Raw genomic sequence first — 24,172 nt, 5'->3', positions numbered from 1 at the left:
AAAGATAAAGTGTCTTTTCTGGTTTTTAACATCTGTTGATGGATTGTACATAAATTTAATTCATTGTAACACTGTTTAATTTCAATTAAACGGTCCTCAAATTATTTGAAATCTTTGCATTGACCTGACCTAGAGTTATCTAGCGTGAAAGACAAAAATTAAAAAGTAAAAAATGTGTCATAAATTCCGAGGTACTACAGATTATAGATTCTAAAAGATAAAAATATGTAAATTGCTATAGCATTCAAGTGTTCATTTAGTTTCAAGGTTATTTCATTAAGTAACCATATTAACTATTATGCGTGTAATATTTTTCTAAACCTCTAATAATCTTAATCTATTAAGTTCCATTTACGTTGCTTTGTCAAAAACTGTTGCAAATTATGTTTTTATCTGCAGAATAACTCATAGCAAATCTCTGATATAAAAATCATCGTTAGATATCTTAAATGTGCATTGCTAATCATTGTTTCGGTTCTCATTTATAAAGTCAAACATGATTTTGTTATACAGCTTGCATGCGATTAGATATGTCGAGGGCAAAACAATAAAGGATAAAAACCGAGGAAGCAGCTTTATTCGATCATTACTGCAGCGATATCACAGCCCATGGTACGGTCTTAGAATAGACCAACATCTGATTGAATTGTGCAGAAGACGTGTAAGTTAATGGACACCATGGGATACTTGGTTAACCTGTCAAACAATGGGGCCAATCTCTTCGAAGATAATTGTATTTCAGATGTTGGACTAACTGAGTGCATATTTCTGATATTGTATTCTTCAATCACAGTGGTAGCTATTGTTGGAAATGTGATCGTTTGCTATATCATCGTCAGAGAGAAGATGCTGAGAAGTGTCACAAACATATTCCTTCTAAACATTGCCGTAGCGGATATAACCAAGACCATCATTTTGGTTCCTTTTTCTTTTGTTCCAAATCTTCTGCTCTCTTATTGGCCCTTTGGAAACTTTATGTGTCCTTTTGTCCTGTATGCAGAAATTGTGGTGGTGCTTGCCAGTGCCTTTACTCTGGTTGCAATGAGTGCTGATCGCTATGTTGCCATAATTTACCCGTTGAGACCTAGATTAACCCATAAAGGCGTGGCTTGTGTCTGTGGGTTAGTGTGGGTCATTGCGCTTTTGGTTCCAATTCCTACCGCCGTTTCTGCAAAAGTTCAAATACCTTTTGCAAATTTTACAGGAATTTGCCAAAAAGGCATGTGTTTTGAAGACACGAAGGAACCATTTAAATCCACATACAGTCTTTTAATAATGTTATTACAATATTTCATACCCTTATTAGTACTTGCTTTGACATACTGTCATATTGGATATGTGATTTGGATAAAAATCATTCCCGGCGAGGCAGTGCAACAACAAGATGAGCGACAGGCGTCGTCTAAAAGAAAGGTAAAGTGAATTGCTCTACATATTAAAAGATAATGATCGATTTGATAGATTGATTGGATTCTCCTTGAAGATTCTCACACATTTTTATGACGTAGCTTTATCGTTTTTTTCCAAATCCCGCAAGGTCCTATTAACTTTCCAATGTAATTGCATAAGTAAGGTCAAATCATGCGTACCTTTCATGTATTATTAATACATGTAGTTTGACGGGAAACCAAATACATTTAAAATGAATAATTAATCGGAGACAAGAGGAAGGTTATATCTTTGAAGCATTATTATTATATTGACAAAAAAGAAAAAAACACAAAAAACAAACAACTAAAAGAAATACAATTTGGATGAACAATTACCCCGTATAACGGGTAATTTTTACTGCTGTGATTTTTTACGAATATGTCTTAAAATAGGGCGATTTGAATTTTATACGCGTAATTTTTTTACGAATTGGACATGTCCGTAAAAATTAAAATCATCTGTGGTAATCATCTGTGGTAAAATGGGGGGGGGGGGGGGTCACCGTGACTTTGTTGGATTTGGCATTGTAGATACTGGTTTTAAAATAGCTTCGTGTCCCCGCCATACTTATTGACTGAGTGATTGAAAGCTAGAAACTAACGTGGTTCTAAAAAATACTCAAGACTGAATAGAAAGATCTGAACTGTTATCACCACATGACCAAAACGCTAAAAAAACCTACATGTACAGCCGTCAGGGACTAAGCTGAAGGTCATGAACACTACTCTCATACGTACTATGTAGAAAATTTACGTGCGGTGTTTTTTCACTTCTGTGAAAATTTACGCGTTTAATTTTTACGGATTTATAAATCTCGTAAAAATTAGTAAAATTTAGCAGCACGTAAAAATACCCGTTATACGGTAATTGGAGACAAGAAAGCAGTTTTCTCTCTAATAATAACCAAAATTAATATACACATCAAATAAAATTGATGGAATCTAGGGTATAATTGAAAATATTTAACATCATTTCGATAACCAAATTAATTAAGTAAATCAATTAAAAGATGAATTCAACAGTTTAAACATAATTGATATCAGAAGAACAATCAAGAAAGCTTACTGTTCGCATCACAAATATTTATTGATTCGTATCTCTCTTTTCCCTTGCTTATAACCATGACTTTTAAAGACCGATCAGTTGGCAAAAAGGTTATTCACGACCATCTGTTTGTAAATATGATGCGAAATCTTTCTTTGATACCACATGAGGAATCTTTTAGAAAACATTAAATATTCAACCGTAAAACGTTAAAACAGCCGGGATCGAGCATCAACATAACAACAGAAGGTCGTTATCAAACTTTTTTGTTTATGTTAATTTATATGTTGCCTGACGTCATGGTGTCAGACATATCAAAGGTTTAAAAGTTGCATTCTCCAAAACAGTTCAGCCATTGAAAGCTACCACTGTAATTTGTATCATACAAAGATAACACGATCATGTTTACAAATGTATACACCTAAGGGTTAAAGTTGCAATCTATGAAACAGTGAAGACATTGAAAGCTAGCAGTGTCAATATTTTTTCACAAGAACGATCATGTTAAATGTGTACACTTTTAAATCTGTAATTTAATGAAAAAAGATGTTCACCTTGCATGCGTGTAATCCCAAATTAAAATGAGCTAGATAACAATATTTGAACGGTGGAAGAGAGAGGGAGGGAATATCGTAACATGTTGTTACCTATTGTCTACCTTTTAGGGAAGGGAACTAAACATGCAATGTATATATTTTAAGAATATCGTTGAAGAAATTATTATATCCAAATTTGAATTTCTAATATAAATTTATTTTTTATCCAAAATATACAAGAATGTCATCTGACCTTTCTGAATAAGTGGATTTTAGCTCAACTGATCTGAAAGCTTTTTCTGATCACTTTTTGTCTGTCCCTAGAACTACTGAACTAATTTCAAGCAAAGTTGGCACAGACAAAGAGGTTCAAAGTTGTGAAAATTAAAGTTAAGGGCTACGACCTTTTTCAAAACGAAATTATTGAATTAAAAAAAAAAAAAAAAAATTCTTCTACTCTAGAAAAGCTTACGCTTATGTAGAAGCATCCTCAGGTAGTGTAGATTCAAACATTGTGAAAATCATGACCCCCGGGGTAGAATGGGGCCACAATGGGGGTTGAATTTTCACAAAGGAATATATAGAGTAAACCTTTAAAAAAATTTCTCTCATAATTTAATCAGCCAGAAAAGCTGAATCTTGTGTGGAATCATCCTCAGGTAAGGCAGATATAAGTTTGTTCAAAACATGACCCCGGGGTTAGGGTTAGGTCACAACTATGGGGTGGGGGCAAACAAAATTTACATAGGAATATATGTATATGGAGAAAACTTTTAAACATTTTTTTTTAAAAAACCATTCGCCTAGAGATCTGTAACTTAAGTAAAAGCAACTTCAGGTAATGTAGATTCAAATTCGTTCAAATCAAAACCTTAAGGAGTAGGGTTTGGACACGTTGGGGGTATAATTCAATTTTATAAAGGAAAACATTTTAACTATTCACAAGAACTGAAATGTTATGATGTATTGTTTTACTTGTATGCAAGCATTTTGACATATTGCTGATTCTTTAAAACTGTCAAGCCTTTTAGGGTAATTGATATTTGGTGATGACGTCGATAAACAAGTTTGAATTAAAGGCTTTCGATTATCGCATGACGTCATTGTGAGCATTCTTGAATATTTTACCGTTATCGGTTATAATATTTGTGTTATGTGATGCATGGTTTTGCCGATATTTCTTAGTTTGAGTTGAAATCCCTGAATTCAATGAAAAACTGATAAAACCGTACATAGGCAAACCTGAGTATAATTTTTTAGCCGGCAAGGTAAACATTTCTTTACAGATTTCGATAGGATTTATAATGAATTACAAATGTACTAATTTTCAGTGAGTTTGAACCATTATTTTAAAAGTTATAGACGTTTTTTGTTGCTAAACTATAATTAATTGTATTTAAATGCACTGTTTATGCAATAGCTTTCATACTGGCAAGTTTAAATTGCCCTAAAATGTTTATAAAACACGATTGCAATTAATTGCATCAAAAATGGCTTTATTATATAGAAATCGGGGGGAAAATGTGATGTTTGATTGGAGAGCTGTCGTCGCTATAATTGCCCTGATAGTGTACCTTTGTGAGCCCCTACAGCATAAATAAAATATTTGCATCATGTCATTAAATTCAATTTGAATGTTTACATATTAATCTTCAAATTTAAACAAAAATACACGGATTTAATCATATAAACATCAAGGGTGGAGAAACCTTAATTTAATGTCACAACCTTGTAACAACATTATAACGCTGCAATTTTATATGCATGATTCGATCCAAGGAACTAGTCATCGATAAGGTTTTTTTATCTTTCCGAATAAGTGTTTTTCCCCGAAAAAGTATCTTTGAATTCGTAGAATACATAATGTCGACATAATGTCGAATCAACTTTTTTTTCAATAATTTTTTTTTTAAATATACAAAAAATATGAAAAGGTTATTTATCAATAACTTATATTAGATAAGAACTAGTTTTTGTGATCGAATCGTGCACATAATATTGAACTGTTTCAACGTTGTGAAATGAAAATCTTACATGACAAAATGTCTAATCTACACGTCAATATAGCTCTACACGTATAGTGTTCTTTTGCGAATCCATCGTTCCCTCGAATAATGTATAGAGATTTAAAGAGTTTGAACCCATACATGTCGCAAGAGGAAAAATAACGCCCGATCAAAATATCAACGGCAGCATGCATGCAATCAGCAGTCTGCATGCAACTTAATTTTTTGATATAAAAGATTTGAAAAAATCATTAATCTTGGTCAGAAGAAAGATTTCTCTTCAAAGGAATATATAGCAGATCAATTTTTTGTACAAGACGACAATAATTAAATTGTGCTTCAATTTAGACTTCTTTACAGCTTTTCCAACAAAAAATTCGGGTTACAGAACTGTAAAACCATAACATTTTTTTCATTTTAGTAGAAAATATCATTTTCGTACAAAAAAATTCCAGCAAATAATTGCAGCTCATATTGCTTTAAACATGCAAATGAATGCCCTTCTTGTAATGGCGTGACCTTCCTTAGCCTCTCAAAAAGTTACTAGTGTTTACCAAGCCTCCAATGTGATTTGCTAAACAGGTGTTAAACTCTAATGTTACATTTTCGATCTGCTGGGGAAAATTCTGGAGATAAACAATGACATGTGATATATTTGTTCTAAAATAAGCACATTGTGATGTGAAAAATCATCGATAATGCGTTAATCATTACAATCATCATAAAAACTATTTTTACTATTGAGTTCAATCATGCATACAGAAAATGACATTTATATTTGCTTTAGTTTCATTATAATAAATGTACTTGTACTACAAATAATTTCTTAGACTAAGTACAAAAAGAAGCCCTTGAGATGTGTCTCGGGATCTCGTCCTTTGGTAACGCAAAGCTTTTTTGCTGACAAAAGAAAATATGAAACTAATAAACCTTCGGTCAAATGGATAGCCACCGTTTTGATTCAAAGTTTATTAGTTCCATATTTTCTTTTTTCAGCAAAAAAGCTTTGCGTTACCACAGTTAAGAAGTCTGAGACGTCGCATTTTAGAAGTTGTGAGACACAAGTAACGCATATTTCAACCATACTGTTTCAGAAACTTTGGTTTTTATTTTATTTTGTTACATAATGCCCCTATGACATTGTTCACCATTACATATTTTCACAGAGAAGTAAAAAAAAAAGTTATAAACGGAGAAATTAATTTTTATATTATATTTTTAATTCTAGATTGAAAAATCGTAGAGGACACAATATATTTGGATAAAGGAATTAAATCGTGCATTCAGAGAAACATTTTTTCGGCTTTTGACTGTTTATTTCGTATGCAGTTCATTGTTATGGAAATATTTTCATTTGTTGCATTATCTATTCAACATTATCTATGATATTCTTCATTTCATATACGTGTATACATGTACATGTAATCATTATGAATTTTTGTTGCAAAAAAGGGAGGGGGTAAAAGGCGTCCTATCTCTTTTCTATATAACAAAACCGTCCCAAATAAGTTTTCTGTAGGAAAATTTCAGATTAAAGCCTGTTTTGATTTAAAAAAAAAAAAAAAAAAAGGACCCCGCCCTCCGGATGCAACGTCTTCGTATTACGCATATAGACGTACATGTAGATTATGTAAGTTATAAAATATGTTCATGGTTCACAAATGTACGAATCTGACAGTGTTAAAAAATCTATATGTTCCAAAACCGCGAGTGTGTGCATATTTGTATTGATATCCGCGCGACGCATATTGAACTCGCTCTACACTTCCGCGATAGGGTAAATCAACCCTAGTCTTATTCTTGGTTAACCCTTTGTGGAAAGTTCTTTCAATCCAAATTAAAGTCCCGCATTCAAAACACAAATAGGTTAACGTCCTTACTCTGTCTAGTTTCAATTTGTTAAATTCCACAATTGGTTTCTAGAAAATTGTCCTATTCGCCATCTTAGCAGGATCTAGTTTGGTAAATGCACTCGGTCTAGAGGAATTTCAAAGAATGGGCAGCAAAATCCATTATCAATGATGCAAACGGCTAACGCTAAACCCATGATTAACAGCCCAAGTGACATGCTTATTTTAATACAAGATATATGTGAGCCAATGCTCACTAGTGATACCACCGCTCTAATGTGAATATGCAAAATAGGCAAAGTCGACATTTAACAGAAAGCTGGCATCCGATTGGTACAGAAATATATCCCACAATATGGCATGCCTTAACAAATAGTGTGTTAAAATTTCAAGCATCTGCGTTAAATAGCTGCTGAGAAATCTTTGAGGAAAATTTATTTGAAAATTTTGGCTAAAATAAACAAAGTACTCATTTAACAGGAAGTTGACGTCCGATTGGTACAAAAATATTTCCCACGATATGGCATGCCTTAACAAACACTGTGTAAAAATTTCAAGCATCTGCAAGAAATAGTTGCTGAGAATTCTTTGACGAAAATTTGTTTGAAAATTTTGGCTAAAAATAAACAGTCATTATTTATCAGGAAGTTGACGTCCGATTGATACAAAAATATATTCCACCCACAATATGGCATGCCAAAACAAATAGTGTGTTAGAATTTCAAGCATCTGCGATAAATAATTGCTGAGAAATCATTGACGGAAATTTGTTTTGAAAATTTTGGCTAAAAATAAACAAAGTACTCATTAAACAGGAAGTTGACGTCCGATTGGTACAAAAATACATCCCACGATATAGCATGCCTATACAAATAGTGTGTAAAAATTTCAAGAACCAGTTCAAAAGCTGGTATTTTTTTCATAAATTATCAGATATCAAATTCCTAGCAGTATGCACACCTCTGATATATGTAAAATTGATCTGCAAAAGAACAACTTTCTATCTTGAATACTGTAGGAGGAGTTATCCGTACAATAAGGATACTCTTTTGGCAGCCGCCTGCCCGCCCACCATTTGCACCATTTCAGTAGCTAAATTTTTCCGTTGGAAAACCCGGTTAAAAATTCAGAGCTAATAAAAAAATTTACTATAAATATAAGAACTCAAAAAACCCAACCCTAAATGCATCATGGGAATATTTAGAAAAGGGAACCGTTTGATTTCGTCCCCCGAATGATTGGGTTTATTCAACCCACATGTTATGCATTGATTGTTAACAAAGAAAACTTCAAACATATTATGGAACAAAATGTACAAAGTTTTTTTTTTTGATTTGCCAAACATGACTTTTATTTATAGCGGTTTCAAAGTCGTAATACAATCATGCCGCCTCGACGTCAGATGCGAATTGTAATATGAGGCGAAATTATGCGATACCCTTTTATGTCCTTTGTTTTGTAAACAAATTGCGTACACATTTTTTCATTCAAATATGACCTAATTAACCGGGAACACTACTGCAATGTCTACTATTATACATATACTTAGCATTACCATCGATTAAAAGCCTACACAGAATTGTTTTAAAATTGGACCAATCAGCTCTGAATATTTTTCAAGATCAGGGAGGAAATGAACAGTAAAATGTTAAGATTTTAGATGTAAAACACTTTAGCTTTTTTATAACTTAATAATTAAAGTATATAGACAAAAATCATTATTTTAAATTTTTTTAAAGTGGAACTGATGGGTAATAATTTTGCACTTTAAAAGTTGACCTAGACATGAACGGTTTATACATGTATAACCTCTGGGATTTTTGTAACTGTGCTTAGGTTTTAAATTTGCTAAGGTTAATTCTCATCCTAGATAGTCATGCAGCAGGGTGTTTACCGCTACAGTAATGAACAATAAAACCTATAAATGACACAAAGATGAAAGGACAGAGAACAAAGAAAGCATGTTGTATATAGTATCAATATTACAGCGAAGATATAAAAATGACACAACAACCCTTAATTGGAAATTTTCAGCCTACTTAAATTCACCTGTTGTCTCGATTTTCCGTATCAATATTTGTGCCAATCATTAGATACCTGAAATATCTCATACTATTTTTACTATCTGCAAAACGTGAACAGTTGTTTCATGACCGACACACAAAAATTAGACCTTTAGTTAAGGACCGAGAAGAGTGGTTAAATCATATTCATATTACATTTTGCACGAAAATAGGTTGTGCTTGAACTCACGATTAGATTTTTGTGATTTATCTGTATATTTGTGATATTGGAGGTTGTATGACATTATTCATAAAAACTCCTTAATGATCAACCGTTGACTTTTAAAATTCTAGTCGGTGGTTTATGAGGAGTTGCACTGACAGAAAAAAAGACTGACTTAATAATGGGTAAAAAACTTTAACTCCACCCACAGCTTGTTGTCTGTTGTATAATAATGAGCAAACCAGGTGAAGTGTATGCTAATAAGAATATTATTTGCTAGCTACAAATCTGTAGCTACCGGTCTGGAAAAAATCGGAGGGTCGTTTATCCGAATTTTTCCAGACCGAGAGCTACAGACCTACAGTCAATGTTCTGAATGCTCTTAATTATCACGACATCTAGATCTCCGCCCTAGTATAATAGACCTTGACAAGGTTTCCTTTCCTTTTGCATGCAGTTTTCCTGCTATATTCCCATGTAAAGAAAACTAAGATATCTTAAAGATTCCATGAATTTCTTTCTCATTTTAACATAACATAATGTTCATTGCTTAAATATTTATCATTAAATAATTAAGTTTTCTTCTTCATCGGAAGCTACATATCAATTATGAGTATGATTGCCCCATATTATAGCAGCATGGCGCAATAATTTGATTTGATAATGGATGGTAATGGAAATCTAGAAAACTAGTCATAATTGCCAGCTTTTTTATCACAGCTGAGTTTTTCCCAAAGAAGTATCGACAATGGCTCACGACTTTACATTTCAATAAAATATTTTATGCATTTCAATATACCTTTCGAATAATTACGATCAAATATTTTCAAATTGAGCTAAAATATATATATATATACCTACTTACATATCATAAAGAAACACTACATAGACCTCTCAAAAACTATATGGCACCTGTAGAGGTTCTAAGGGATAGTGAATTTAGCAACTTAAGAACCCCCGTACTCCTATTATAATAGATGCTTGTCCCAAATTATGCTAAAAGCGTAGTCACAGAGCTAAAGATGTTCAGGTAAAGGTATGTCGCACGAGAACGGACTAAAATCAAAGTACTGAAGTACTGACGGAAGTTTATTTATCGATTATCATTTATTTTAAAATCAACTTATCTTGCATGGCAAATAGTTTTTAGTCTGTATTTGGATTACGCACTTTTTTATAATATGAATTTTTAGACTTTTCCGACAAGAATTTCGAGAAACCCCATATGAATCATGTTGTGTAATATTTAAAGAAAGGTTTTAAACTATTTAAAGCACTATTGATATCGAACTATAGTCTCCTTCAACCAGACGCTCGGCTGTCTGCCTCTCTGCTTGTCGTAGATTTACGGAGACAGCCCAGCGTTTGGTTGAACGAGACTATATTAAACTCTGGCGTAGGAATACATGAGACTACAAAAAATATCTAAATTGTTCGTATTATATAAAATCTGACTATTTTCAAATTGTTTATAGATAAGTTTCCTTAAAAACAATGCTTTAGCATACATTACATCGAATTTTTTTTTTGTTTTCAAGAACTAAGTCTTGTCAGCAGTGATTATTTGTGCTGAGGTCCAAACACGTTTTCACTTTCGGTTTGCCAGAGGAACTACATAGGAGAGTTGATTAAAATCAACTCCCAAGAAGGATTAATAAGTCACCTAATTAATGTTTGTGTAATCGCAAGAAGTTTGGCTGTAAATGTTTAACCTGTTAAACGTTGATGAAGTAGATTTAGAAGAAAGACTTGTAAAACATTTGATAGTTAGTTCTCATTCACCGTGAACACGGTAAGAATGTCGATTTTAAGATATGTAAAGCGCGGAGTATTCTTCCAAATCCTAACGGACAGTTATCGGCAAGTTTATCCCCTAGATCGATCCAAGAGTGTAACACAAGGGTGTTTGAAGTTATGGATAAATCTACAACGCCAAATTCGAGCAAAAAACGTGGTTCATTTTCGACCTATTCACCCAGGGACCGAGTCATATTCGGGAACTACGCCGGTGAACATGGACCTTCCGCAGCTATGAGAAAATTCAAAGCCGATTATCAAGAATTAAAAGAGTCCACGACAAGATATTTTAGAGATTCATATAAACGCGAGCTTACAAACAGAAAAGAATAATTAGACTTTTAAATAGAATAATTAAAATTGAAATAAAAACGATACAATAGTGTAAGTTTGGTTCTCTAGTTTACGTTCCCTAGGGCAAATCCGGTAAACATATGTATATTTTTTTTGGCGGTCTAATGTTACTGCAGAAATTGAAAACGCAGAATATAATTTCATACTTTTTTAGGGGTTAAACCGCAAAAATTTCAAGCCGCAGAAAATACCCGTTATACGGTATTAATATGGGTGGAATTATTTAGAAACCCAATACAAATGCAGAGATCTGGAAAAAGTTTATAAAAAGAAAATGCAATAACCTTCAGATATGAATTTTTTTGCTTTTTCACCTTGTTTTGTGTTCTGATTTTATGTTTTTAATCATTGCGTCTGTTGAACTTCAAAACTAGTACATGCATAAGATTGCCTATTTCTGTTTAGATTATTTTGTTACCTTTTGGATATCATATTGGCTTTAACTAACATACTTCATCTGACAATTTATTGCAATGTAATGTAAAGTACACTTCCTTGGTCTTCCCGGTTTTCAGCAAAACAAGTGCTACGCTGTTTAAACATGAATTTGAAGTAAATTAATGACAAAAAATATCAATAAAAGAATCCGTTTTCTGTTATTTGGCGACACTAGCTTTCAAAATAGTTATCTTAAACGTCACAACAGATTTGCAAAATTATGAATTCAATACGCCTTGTGGTGTACGGTTCAACACGCGAACCAATGTTTGCCAATTATTTGACCAAAAAAAATTCCAAAAAAGAGATTTTCCTGAGATATAAAGTGTATGCAATCGAGAAGTGTTGTGGAGGGACTAACTTATGTATTCTCGACAACTTTAGACTGGTATAGCAGAGAGTTGTTTCGATTAAACACACCACCATACCCAATTATGTTATTTTCCAATGTATATAAATATAGTGTCAATTTCTCTGACAGAATGCATAAAAAATGATACTTGTATGTATGACACGATTTGTGACAATATGTACAAAATTGTGGACAATTCTCTCGTTTAAAAAAATCATTCCGGCAAAGAAGACATCGCTGAACATCGCTTGCATTGAATCATTTGATATCCAAAAGGTAACAAAATAATCTAAACAGAAATAGGCGATCTTTTGCATGTACTAGGTTTGAAGTTCAACAGACGCAATTATTAAAACCATAAAATCAGAACACAAAACAAGGTGAAAAAGCAAAAAAATTCATATCTGAAGGTTATTGCATTTTCTTTTAATAATCCTTTTCCAGATCTCTGCATTTGTATTGGGTTTCTGAATAATTCCACCCATATTAATAATCTACTTCATCAACGTTTAACAGGTTAGACATTTACAGCCAAACTTCTTGCGATTACACAAACAGCAATTAGTATCAATTAGGTGACTTATTAATCCTTATTGGGAGTTGATTTTAATCAACTCTCTTATGCAGTTACTCTGGCAAACCGAAAGTGAAACAGTGTTTGGACCTCAGCACAAATAATCACTGCTGACAAAAATAATAGAAAAATTCGATGTAATATATGCTAGAGCATTGTTTTCAAGGAAAGTTATCTATAAACACTTTGAAAATAGTCAAATTTTATATAATACGAACAATTTAGATATTTTTGTAGTCTCCTGTATTCCTACGCCAGAGTTTAATATAGTCTCGTTCAACCAAACGCTCGGCTGTCTCCGTAAATCTACGACAAGCAGAGAGGCAGACAGCTGAGCGTCTGCTTGAAGGAGACTATAGTTCGATATCAATAGTGCTTGGATCCATAAATTTGTTTAGAATTGTTTCGATTACTAATACATGGTGTAAAATTTTTCTTTAAATATTTAACAACATGATTCATATGGGGTTTCTCGAAATTCTTGTCGGAAAAGTCTAAAAATTCATATCATAAAAAAGTGCATAATTCAAATACAGACTAGAAACTAATTGCCATGCAAGATAAATTGATTTTTAAAAAAATGATAATCGATAAAATCAACTCCCGTTAGTACTTCATTACTTTGGTTTTTAGTCCGTTCTCGTGTGACGTACCATTTCCTTAACATCTTGAGCTCTGAGACTAGGGATGGGACGATCCAACGATGCACCGGTGCATCGCGGTATTTATTTTGACGATATTTGGATCGATACATTTACCATTAATACAACGATACCTAAGCGAACTTTTTTTTATTTTCCAAAAATATCCGAGCTCCATATATCGGCTATTTTTAGTCCGCGCGCCTAATATGAATGAACAAAGATGGCGGAAAACCTCGTAAAGTTGTCAAAACTGTTAGGAAGCTAAATCTGGAGTGTGGACAACTTTTGGATTACTTGTTTATGTATAAGTAGTGTATATGAGACTAAAGTAATTTGTAAATTGTGCAACGCTCATTTTAAATATATCAAAATAACTTTGGACATGCGGTAATACATCGACAGATTGAATAAATTTTAACCCTTATTCATGTTTTCATTTAGTTGCAATGTATCGTGATATGTATCGTATCGCATCTCATGTATCGTGATATGTACCGAATCGGCTAAGTACAGTATCGTCCCAGCCCTATCTGAGACTACGCTTTTAGCATAATTTAGGACAACCTATTTTCTTTTTCAACGTCAAGTAAGTTATAAAAAAAAATGTCCAGACCATAACGCAAGACCCCTTCAACATACAGAGTTAAAACTTGTATCATAGATAGATGGTATATAACCAAGCTGAACCCCACCATAATTTTTGACCTTGATCTCAATTTTTTATTTCAAGGTCACATTAGAAAAAACGTCATTGTTCAACTCCTAAATATACTTTGAGAGAAGGACTTTAAACTTAAACCAAAGAACACTAATTATACACGGAAGTGTACTATTGATTAATATTTGACCTTGACCTTGTTTTACTCAAGGTCAGATTAAGAAGAAAAAATAAAATTTTGTCTGGGTTGTAACTTGAATACCCTTTGACATTAAGACTTCAAACTTGGAATATAGGTAGATGGTATTGAGAAGGAGTGCACGCTAAAAAACTTTTTGACCTTGACTTATTTTGTTTTTCAAGGTCAAGCGTTCTATAAAAATATTGTCCGGACAATAACATAAGATCCCCTTCAACATACAGACTTCTAACTTGTATCAAAGATAGATGGTATATAACCAAGTTGAACCTTACCAAAATGTTTGACCTTGACCTTAATTTTTTATTTCAAGGTCAAATTGGAAAAACGTCATTGTTCAACTCCTAAATATACTTTGACAGAAGGATTTCAAACTCAAATTAAGAAAAAATAATGAAATTTTGTCTGGGTTGTAACTTGAATACCATTTGACATTAAGACTTCAAAATGGAACATAGTTAGATGGTATTGAGTATGAGTGAACAGCTCCATAATTTCTGACCTTGACCAATCTTTTGCCTCAAGTGGATTCATTTTCTAAAATATATTGTACGAATCATAACATGAGATTCCTTAAACATACGGACTTTAAACTTGTATCATAGATAGATAGTAAGTTACTTAGATGGAACCTACCAAATTTTTGACTTAGGCCTTATATTTTTTTCAAGGTCAAATAAGAAAAACATTCTCATCTTTATTTAAAATATACTTGGACAAAAGGACTTCAAACTGTAAACAAAGAACTAAAATACCATGAGAAATACTGCTGTTAATTTTTTACCTTGACCCTTTTACTAACTCAAGGTCAAATTGAGAAAAAATCATTTTTGTTTTCCAGACCATAACTTCAAAATTCTTTGACAGAGAGACTTTGAACTTAAAACAGTTAGATGATCTAGCGAAAAAGTGAACCAAACCCAACTTTTTGACCTTGACCTTTTTAGATTTCGGGGTGAATTATCATGAAAATATTCCTTACAATAATGACTTGTATCATATATGGATGATATATAACATATAGCTGACATCATTCTTTTTCACTTATTAAATATACCCCATATTACAATCTTTGGGGAGAAGGGGAGACGTATTTTTTGTAAAAAAAAAAAAAAAAAAAAAAAAAAAACAATACCCACTAGTTTGTTTTGTTTCTATATGATCGAAAAATGCATACAGTGGTTCTTTTGCAACCATTTGCCATACTTAATACCTATAATTGCTTTACACAGTACAATTTTATAATCAAATAAAAGTTTCTTGTGCTGTTAAATATAAATTTTCAGAGAGTTTTAGGAATTAATTTTACTCAAAATTTAAGTGTGTTGATAAGCTTGTGCACTAAAATATTTGCATTTTTGATCTAGGGATAAAATTAGCAGAAAATGGGAGACCATCTGAAAAGTTAAGTTACGCAACTTCTAATAAAATACTAAATTTTATAAATTCCCAATCGGTTCAATTTTATACATCAAAAATTACGAGTTTCAAATTGTTTAAAAATCTTCATTTCATTAATGCATGCATTACAATCATTGACAACACGACACCTCAAAGAAAACCAATAAAATTTGTTTAAATAGATCCCTCGATACTTAACGACACTCGACAAGGAATGTAATGTAGGTTAACCATAATCATAATAAACATTCCATTACAGATCCCTGAAATTATCAGATAAACTCGAGAGACATCTTTTTGTGGTTTTTAATTGCATGTGCGTTTTGGAATTGCAAATATCTCAACGATTAAACTGGGTCTTTTGTCTTGGTGTAATAAATAAAATTGTTTGATGCATTTGCTAAAATCCCCAGAAGATACATGTATTTTATTTCAATTACAAATCGAAACCCCAGCTGCTATTTTTCGATGCGTTTTCCTCATTAGTGTCTTCCGTTTCCGACGGAAGACCCACTTGTTTTTTTACGGTTTATTTTTATTATTTTACCTCTGACATTTTCGAGCGCTTTCTGTAACTCAGAAACTATTAGGTCAATTTTAATTACATTTACAGGACTGATACAGCATTAAATCTTAATATTTTTGCAGTTGAATACGTCACTTCCGGTTTAAAATTTTGAACATTTGGTTAGTTTTTAAGGACTATTATGTCAACGGCATTTCTCCAAAACCAGTATATAAAAAAGATGTTTGATCCATTCGCTTACTCGCTACAAACTCATCTTGGTCTCGTGAGTAAGCGAGCAGACTAACATATAATTTAAATTAGATTGCTCCGAACCTATTGATGATAGGAAAATGAAACGTTCTGGGATAGTAGGAAGATGTCTTTTTAACGTGTAAAACTTGATGACATTTGCTCGAGCTTTTAAATTAATATGATATCAAAAAGGGGCTTTTAATTCTTAAATTCATAACTTTTTTTACTAAGCAATAGTTGTTTTATAAATCATAGAAGCGAAAAGTTATTAAACAGATATTTACACATTTAATACCTTGTTCAAATCATAGATTAAGTGATTAGCGTTTTCATCGGACCGGTTGACCAAATCGTTGGTTCCTTTATATCTGAAAAAAAGGAGAAATGTTTGGAAAAACAATACATAAGAAAAGATGCTCGTATAATGTTGTTAGCAATATGCTACTTTAAAATAATTGGTTAACGGTCCCAAAACGAAGTTAAAAAGTCGACCCTTAAATACTATTGTTCAGATATCTCTAGAACGGCTGACTATTTTTTAACAATTATTTGACAAAATGTGTTTTCTATTTGTAACCTTTTATTGAGCAATGATTTGTTATACACTATAGAAGCAAACATGTATAACTTTAAGTTTACTTAATATGCAGAAAGACAAGAGGAGTAACTCTGATTAATGTTTAACTTATCTCCCCCTAAGGCAGCTCTTCGCCTTGTAATGGATAATTTAGTGTAGATGCTGAATAAAAATTTGATAAGGAGTATTAAACAGATGATATTCCAAACCAAATACTGCTGTTGACAATATGCCATCAATGAAATTATGGGAAAGATTCCCGTTAAGGGGTAAAAGATTAGCCCTTAAATGTCAGTTTGAGTGAGACCTTTGTTTTTGTAGATATTTTGTTATATCACAGAGGACAAAATTTGTCTAGTTTTATACAAAGTTTTAATTGACAGCAAGAAACGGGGCTGGATAATCAAATAAAGGCTCGAGATACCTTTAACTGTTCTAGATATAACTTTATAACGTTTAGAATCGTTTTGTAAATTATCCTACTTAAAGATAATATCTTTTTAAACACAACACATGAAACTTTTTCAAAATCGGACATTTCATTTTAAAGTTATCACGATCTAAATATGCAAATTTTTCCGGATATTTAACGCTGCAGCGTTGGTTCATAAAATAGTAAAAGTACATGGTAAAATTAACTAATACAAGGACTGATTAGCTGAAACTGCTGAAGTCTACCTGAAAATATTTGGAATTACTAGTTGTTTAGGCGTGCGAATGTGGTGGCAGGGAATAGTTTCGTACTCAAGACCCGGTCAGATTTGTAAAAATTAGTGGAACATGTATATGCTGTTTTATGAGATATTTTGTGAATAAAAATAGATAGAATAGTTATCAGGACGCTTGGTATATTTCCAATGAAGCAGAGTGCTTGCAGAGAAAAATGATTTGCAACATGAAGGTGTCACTATGATTCCCAAGGTAAACGAACATGTAGCTGCAAATGCGTGCTGTGAGATGCAGAGGAAATGCTGGTTGTAATCACTTGGGTTTAGTAGGTCTGTATCTCAGAACGATGGTGATTGACCCCAGATCGAGTGGTGGAATTTAATCAGGGCAGATAATAATTTTCCAAATGATTTGTTATTCATCTCCTATGCTCGGGACTGGGATGAGCTGTAGGGGTGTGAATGAGGCCCACATTTTGAAAAATTAAGCCAAAATCTTGGGGGACCTCCAATTTGCTTTCAGTACACTGCAATATGTAGATTACATGCTATGGATAAGTGTACTATACTTCTATATTAAGCTTCGAGTTTATGAAGTGTAATTAACCAGCCCCAAGAAAGTGTCCCCAATAAATTGTTTACATTGACCTTTAGTATAAGTTTACCCCTCGGTACATGTTGGGCACTCAGACTGAACTGTCTCCTGTCACCTCTATTTGAAATATTTTGTTCATTCGTACCTGAAGCTAGCTGGATTTGTTATGTCGTACCAGGAATCATTCTTATTTTTATACTCATTCTTATTTTTATACCCCCCGCAAACAAAGTTTTTTGGGGGGAGGGGGGGATATAGGAATCACCTTGTCCGTCCGTCCGTCTGTCTGTCCGTCTGCCTGTGCAATCGTGTCCGGTCCATATCTTTCTTATGGAGAAACATTGGAAGTTCTTACTTCAAACAAAGATTGCTTATGACCTAAGGGTGTGTCATGACCTTGACCCAAGGTCATTCGGGCAAGGTCAAGATCACTGGCAGAAAAAATGCAAAATTCGTGTCCAGTCCATATCTTTCATTTGGAGAAACATTGGAAGTTCTTACTTCACACAAAGATTGCTTATGACCTAAGGGTGTGTCATGACCTTGACCCTAGGTTATTTGGTCAAGGTCACTGGCAGAAAAAATGCAAAATTCGTGTCCCGTCCATATCTTTCCTATGGAGAAACATTGGAAGTTCTTACTTCACACAAAGATTGCTAATGACCTAAGGGCGTGTCATGACCTTGACCCAAGGTCAATCGGGCAAAGTCACTGGCAGAAAAAATGCAAAATTCTTGTCCGGTCCATATCTTTCCTGTGGAGAAACATTGGAAGTGCTTACTTCACACAAAGATTGCTTATGACCTAAGGGTGTGTCATGACCTTGACCCAAGGTCAATCGGGCAAGGTCAAGATTGCTTATGACCTAAGGGTGTTTTGGCAAGGTCAAGGTCACTGTCAGAAAAAATGCAAAATTCTTGTCCGGTATATATCTTTCCTATGGAGAAATATTGGAAGTCCTTACTTCACACAAAGATTGCTTATGACCTAAAGGTGTGTCATGACCTTTACCCAAGGTCAATCGGGCAAGGTCAAGATCACTGGCAGAAAAAATGCAAAATTCGTGTCCGGTCCATATCTTTCTTTTGGAGAAACAGTGGAAGTGTTTACTTCACATAAAGATTGCTTATGACCTACGGGTGTGTCAGAACCTTGACCCAAGGTCAGTTGAGGAAGTTCAAGGTCATTGTTGAAAAAATGCTAAATTCTGTCTGTGTCATGTCTTGTATTAATGGAAATATTAGAAGCTAAAATTTGACACAAAGCTTGCTCTTCTCAGATCACATGAAATTATTATTAGATTCTCATGCCGGTCTCTCTAAAAATGGCCTGCCCCGATGAAATTTTTCTTTGGGAAAAAAATGTGTGGGAAAAAAAATTGGGCTTAGTATACCAATAATTCAAAATGTTTAAATATTAAATGGCTGCTTGACATGTGGATTTCGTTTGATTCAAGTCATGGTTGTTAACGGAAGAATGCAAATTTCCTCATGCATTAAAAGTTAACTTAAAATGATATGGAATTAAAGGATAGAAATTGGGTTGTTTACTCCTATTAGCATTAACAGTTTTAAAAAATAGAGCAGTTGTTATTTATAGAAAATGGACAGTGAAATAGATTCATCCTATATTTTCTATAATATAAATACACGCGTTATGATTTTATTATACCCCCCGCAAACGAAGTTTGGGGGGTATATATGAATCACCTTGTCCGTCCGTCCGTCTGTCCGTCCGTCCGTCTGTCCGTCTGTCTGTTCGATTCGTGTCCGGTCCATATCTTTCTTATGGAGAAACATTAGAAGTTCTTACTTCACATAAATATTGCTTATGACCTAAGGGTGTGTCATGACCTTGAACCAAGGTCATTCGGGCAAGGTCAAGGTCACTGGCAGAAAAAGTGCAAAATTCGTGTCCGGTCCATATCTTTCTTATGGAGAAACATTGGAAGTTCTTACTTCACACAAAGATTGCTTATAACCTAAGGGTGTGTCATGACCTTGAACCAAGGTCATTCGGGCAAGGTCAAGAACAGAAAAAGTGCAAAATTCGCGTCCGGTCCATATCGTTCTAATGGAGAAACATTGGAAGTTTTTACCTCACACAAAGATTGCTTATGACCTAAGGGTGTGTCATGACCTTAACCCAAGGTCATTCGGGCAAGGGCAAGGTCACTGACAGAAAAAGTGCAAAATTCCTGTCCGGTCCATATCTTTTTAATGGAGAAACATTGGAAGTTCTTACTTCACACAAAGATTGCTCATGACCTAAGGGTGTATCATGACCTTGACCCAAGATCATTTGGACAAGGTCAAGGTCAATTGCAGAAAAAAGTGCAAAATTCTTGTCCGGTCCATATCTTTCTTATGGAGAAACATTATAAGTTCTCAGTTCACACAAAGATTGCTTATGAGCTAAGGGTTTGTCATGACCTTGACCCAAGGTCATTTGGGCAAGTCCAAGGTCACTTGCATAAAAGTGTAAAAGTCGTGTCCAGTCCATATCTTTCTAATGGACAAATATTGGAAGTTCTTAATTCACATCTAGAATCCTTATAACCTTAGAGTGTGTCATGACCTTGACCAAAGGTCAATTGAGGAAGTTCAAGGTCATTGTTAAAAAAAATCTGGCTCAGTTTACCAATAATTCAAAATGTTTATATTAAGTGGCTGCTTGACATGTGGAATTTCGTTTGATTCGAGTCATGTTTGTTAACATAAGGATGCAAATGTCCTCATGCATTAACAGTTAACTTGAACTAAAATGGAATTTAAAGAATAGAAATTGGTTTGTGTACTCATATAAGCATTAACAGTTTTAAAAAATAGAGCAGTTGTTATTTATAGAAAATGGACGATGAAATAGATTCATCCAATATTTTCTATAATAAAAAAAATACATGAGTTTTGATTTTTTCTTAGCGGGGGGTATCAATTGTGAGCTTGCTCACAGTACCTCTAGTTTTTTTAGCGGGGGGTATCAATTGTGAGCTTGCTCACAGTACCTCTAGTTTGGTTTTGTTGGATTGCCTGATTTCAGAATCTTGGTTATTTCCGACGAAAACTTTCAAATTTTTTTTTTAACACTAACGGCCATGAGACCCACACGTTGCTGTGTAACGAGATTAGCTCTAGTACATGTGATGTTAATGGAAAATATTAATGGAATGGTTAACAGTTGCATGAGTAAGAAACAACCGTTTGAAGAATCCTTTAATAGAAATAAATAAAAATATTATTGGAAAACATATAAAAGATTTTTTACTATATTTTAGGGACTAGGTAGAACGTTTTATTTTGTATGTTTTTTAAAAGTGAATTTAACGATCATCTTGCGATATTTCTTAAAATAAAAGATTTAAGATTTATAACCTTATAGCGTTGCTCAATTTTTTTATGTAGTTTACATGCATGGATTCTTTTAAAATCTACTATCAACTTTAAAAAATACCTGCTCAGATTAAGGAAGTCATTATCTATTTTGTAAACTGCATGACTACATTTATGTATGTGGTAATGTTGCTTTTTAAAAAAAAAACATTTATTAATACATTTAATTAAATTACAAGATTTGTTTTAAAGTTTCAATGACACATTTAAACTAAGAAAATATTCACATTATAATAGTCAAATCTTAAATAAATATATATATTTCCTTACAGATGGTGAAGATGATGATTGTAGTAGTTTTACTATACGCTGTCTGCTGGCTTCCAGTACACGCTCTTCAGTTGGCCACTGACGAAAACCCTGATCTATTTATTGAAGTAAAGAACCTTCGCCAAATTTGGATCAGCTTTCAAATTTTTTCCGCCAGTCATTCATGTTATAATCCGTTTGTGTACTTTTGGATGAATAGAAGATTCCGAGAATGTTTCCAATCATTTTTTCTGAAGTGTTTTTGCTGTTTAAGAATGGGGAGACACAAGTTCGGCGATAACCAACTATCACGACAGACCTCAATGACTATGACCGTTAGACTTGGACGGCAGCACAGTAGATTACTATCAGCAAAGCGCAATGACAGTGAATAAGATGAAATGTTCCCTCTTATCTCATATAGTTGATTAAAAAAACCTGCATGCACGGATTGAGAGGAATGTTAAACAATTACGAAAATCTAACACTAATTAGATACATCATGGGAATCCGTTCGCCTTCATGGGTTTATGGTATCTTACACGTACAATTCATGTTAAAAAGCGTAGATGAATCGTCTAATGAATCCATGGACATCTGACATTTATTTTTCTCGTAATGGAAAAAAATAAAGCCATCTTGCCCTGTAATACACAAAATATAATATATTGCCGCAATCTTAGACCGTGCGTGTACGCCGGAAACTCGCTAGAAAATCTGGGTCTTTTACCCTCTCTGTTATGCGGTCGGTCCTTCATCCTCTAGTTCAACGAAAGCAACGCATTGAATTTGCAATTATTAAGTAAATTTTAATCAGTATTTCTATTCTGTCAACCTTTGGCCATTAATCGCTTCCTCAGAGCTGTAAATGCAGGCGGGACAAGAGAAGATTAATAAATTTGCAAAATGTGCTGTTTTTTTGTTCTGTGGTGATGAAGGATTGACTGCAAGAAGGAGAGAGGATTACAAAAAGTTTCATTGTTCAGTTTCAGGCGTAAAGTTGGGCTAATTTGTGAGGCTTAAAATTCTGAGATTGCGTCCATGTGTATTTTGGGATTGAATAAGTAAGATATAGATTTAAAGAAGAAAAACATATTATAGTGCCAGTTGCCTGTGCATGTATTGTATTCTGTATTTCTCATTTATATTTAGGTATGACACAAATAGAATTAAAATTTATGAAATTATATGCCGTATAATGAAAAGGATGATGTACATATTGCATACATGGGTGAAGGTCAAGTCAAACTAATACATGCACATGTAGATCAATGAAATGTGTATATTATGAAGACTAATAAACAAGGTGTAATTATAATCGGGGCGATTATAGTCTCCCAAACGAACGAAGCCATCATTGGGAGTAGGGATGACCCACATGAGTCAAACTTTACAGACAAAAAGATTTAGAATTTTATTTTATTTCTGAAGTTTAATGATATTCCCAAGCGGTCCTTTACTATACATCAGGTGAATCAACATGACCCAAGGAACAAGAATATATATGGTTTGGGGGTGGGGATCTTAACCGCTTTCAAGATATTTGGGCACTTCCTGTTGGGGGGGGGGGGGTGTCAGGACCATCCCCGTGGCCAATCACCTACATACCATTTCATGCCCCTTGACATAAGGAACAAAAATATATATGGTTTAGGGGTAGGGATCTTAACCGTTTTCAAGTCATTTGTGCACTTCCTGTTTGAGGAGGGTAAGGACCACCCCAGGGGCCAATGACTTACATTCTATGTGATTCCCTTTAACACAAGGAAGAAGAACATAAATGATTTAGAGGTGGTGATCTCGATCGTTTTCATGATATTTGGGCAAATCCTGTTTGGGGGTGTGGGGTCAGGACCACCCCCAGGGCCCATGACCTACCATCTGATGCCCCTCAACACATGGAACAAGAACATATGTGGTTTAGGGGTGGGGTTCTTAACCGTTTTCAATATATTCGGGCACTTCCTGTTTGAAAGGGGTAAGGACCACCCCCGGTGCCCATGACCTACATACCTTTCAATGCCCCTTAACACATGGAACAAGAATATTTATGTTTGAGTTCAGGGTTCTAACAGTTTCTGGGATATATCGTCATTTTCATTTCCTGGGGGTGAGGATGACCCAGGGGTAAGATCTAATAAACCCTATATATTACCTGTAACAGTCAATATCTGATTCGATGATTCTGAAAATCCTATATTATATTTTACCGTTTTCAAGTTATAATCATTTACAATAGAGTCTACGATTTTCCCCATAAGTTTCAATGTTAGACCCCATGACCTTTTGACCCCCCCCCCCCCCCCGAAAAGTGGTTGGCCAATCCCAAATGAGAAAAATCAAATTAGCGTGCACATCTAGATATGCAGGCCTATCGTATCCTAGAGTTTTGTACGCTTCTGTTCAGTCATCTCTGAGAAGTTC

The 24,172-nt window shown here is 33.9% G+C and overlaps 1 protein-coding gene across 1 annotated transcript; it reads left to right on the top strand.

Moving 5' to 3' along the window:
- The first annotated feature begins 573 nt into the window (after positions 1-573).
- LOC105328390 (RYamide receptor-like) lies at positions 574-24,166 on the top strand. The gene is made up of 2 exons (XM_034458264.2): positions 574-1,413; positions 21,772-24,166. Exons 1-2 carry the CDS (start codon positions 670-672, stop codon positions 22,141-22,143), a joined length of 1,116 nt encoding a protein of 371 aa, XP_034314155.1. The 5' UTR covers positions 574-669; the 3' UTR covers positions 22,144-24,166.
- Positions 24,167-24,172: the final 6 nt, after the last annotated feature.

The sequence above is a fragment of the Magallana gigas genome, chromosome 7, assembly GCF_963853765.1.
Source record: "Magallana gigas chromosome 7, xbMagGiga1.1, whole genome shotgun sequence".
NCBI classification, from domain to species: domain Eukaryota; kingdom Metazoa; phylum Mollusca; class Bivalvia; order Ostreida; family Ostreidae; genus Magallana; species Magallana gigas.
The sequence above is the reverse complement of the archived record's forward strand: the minus strand, read 5'-3'. Positions and strand labels throughout refer to the sequence as shown.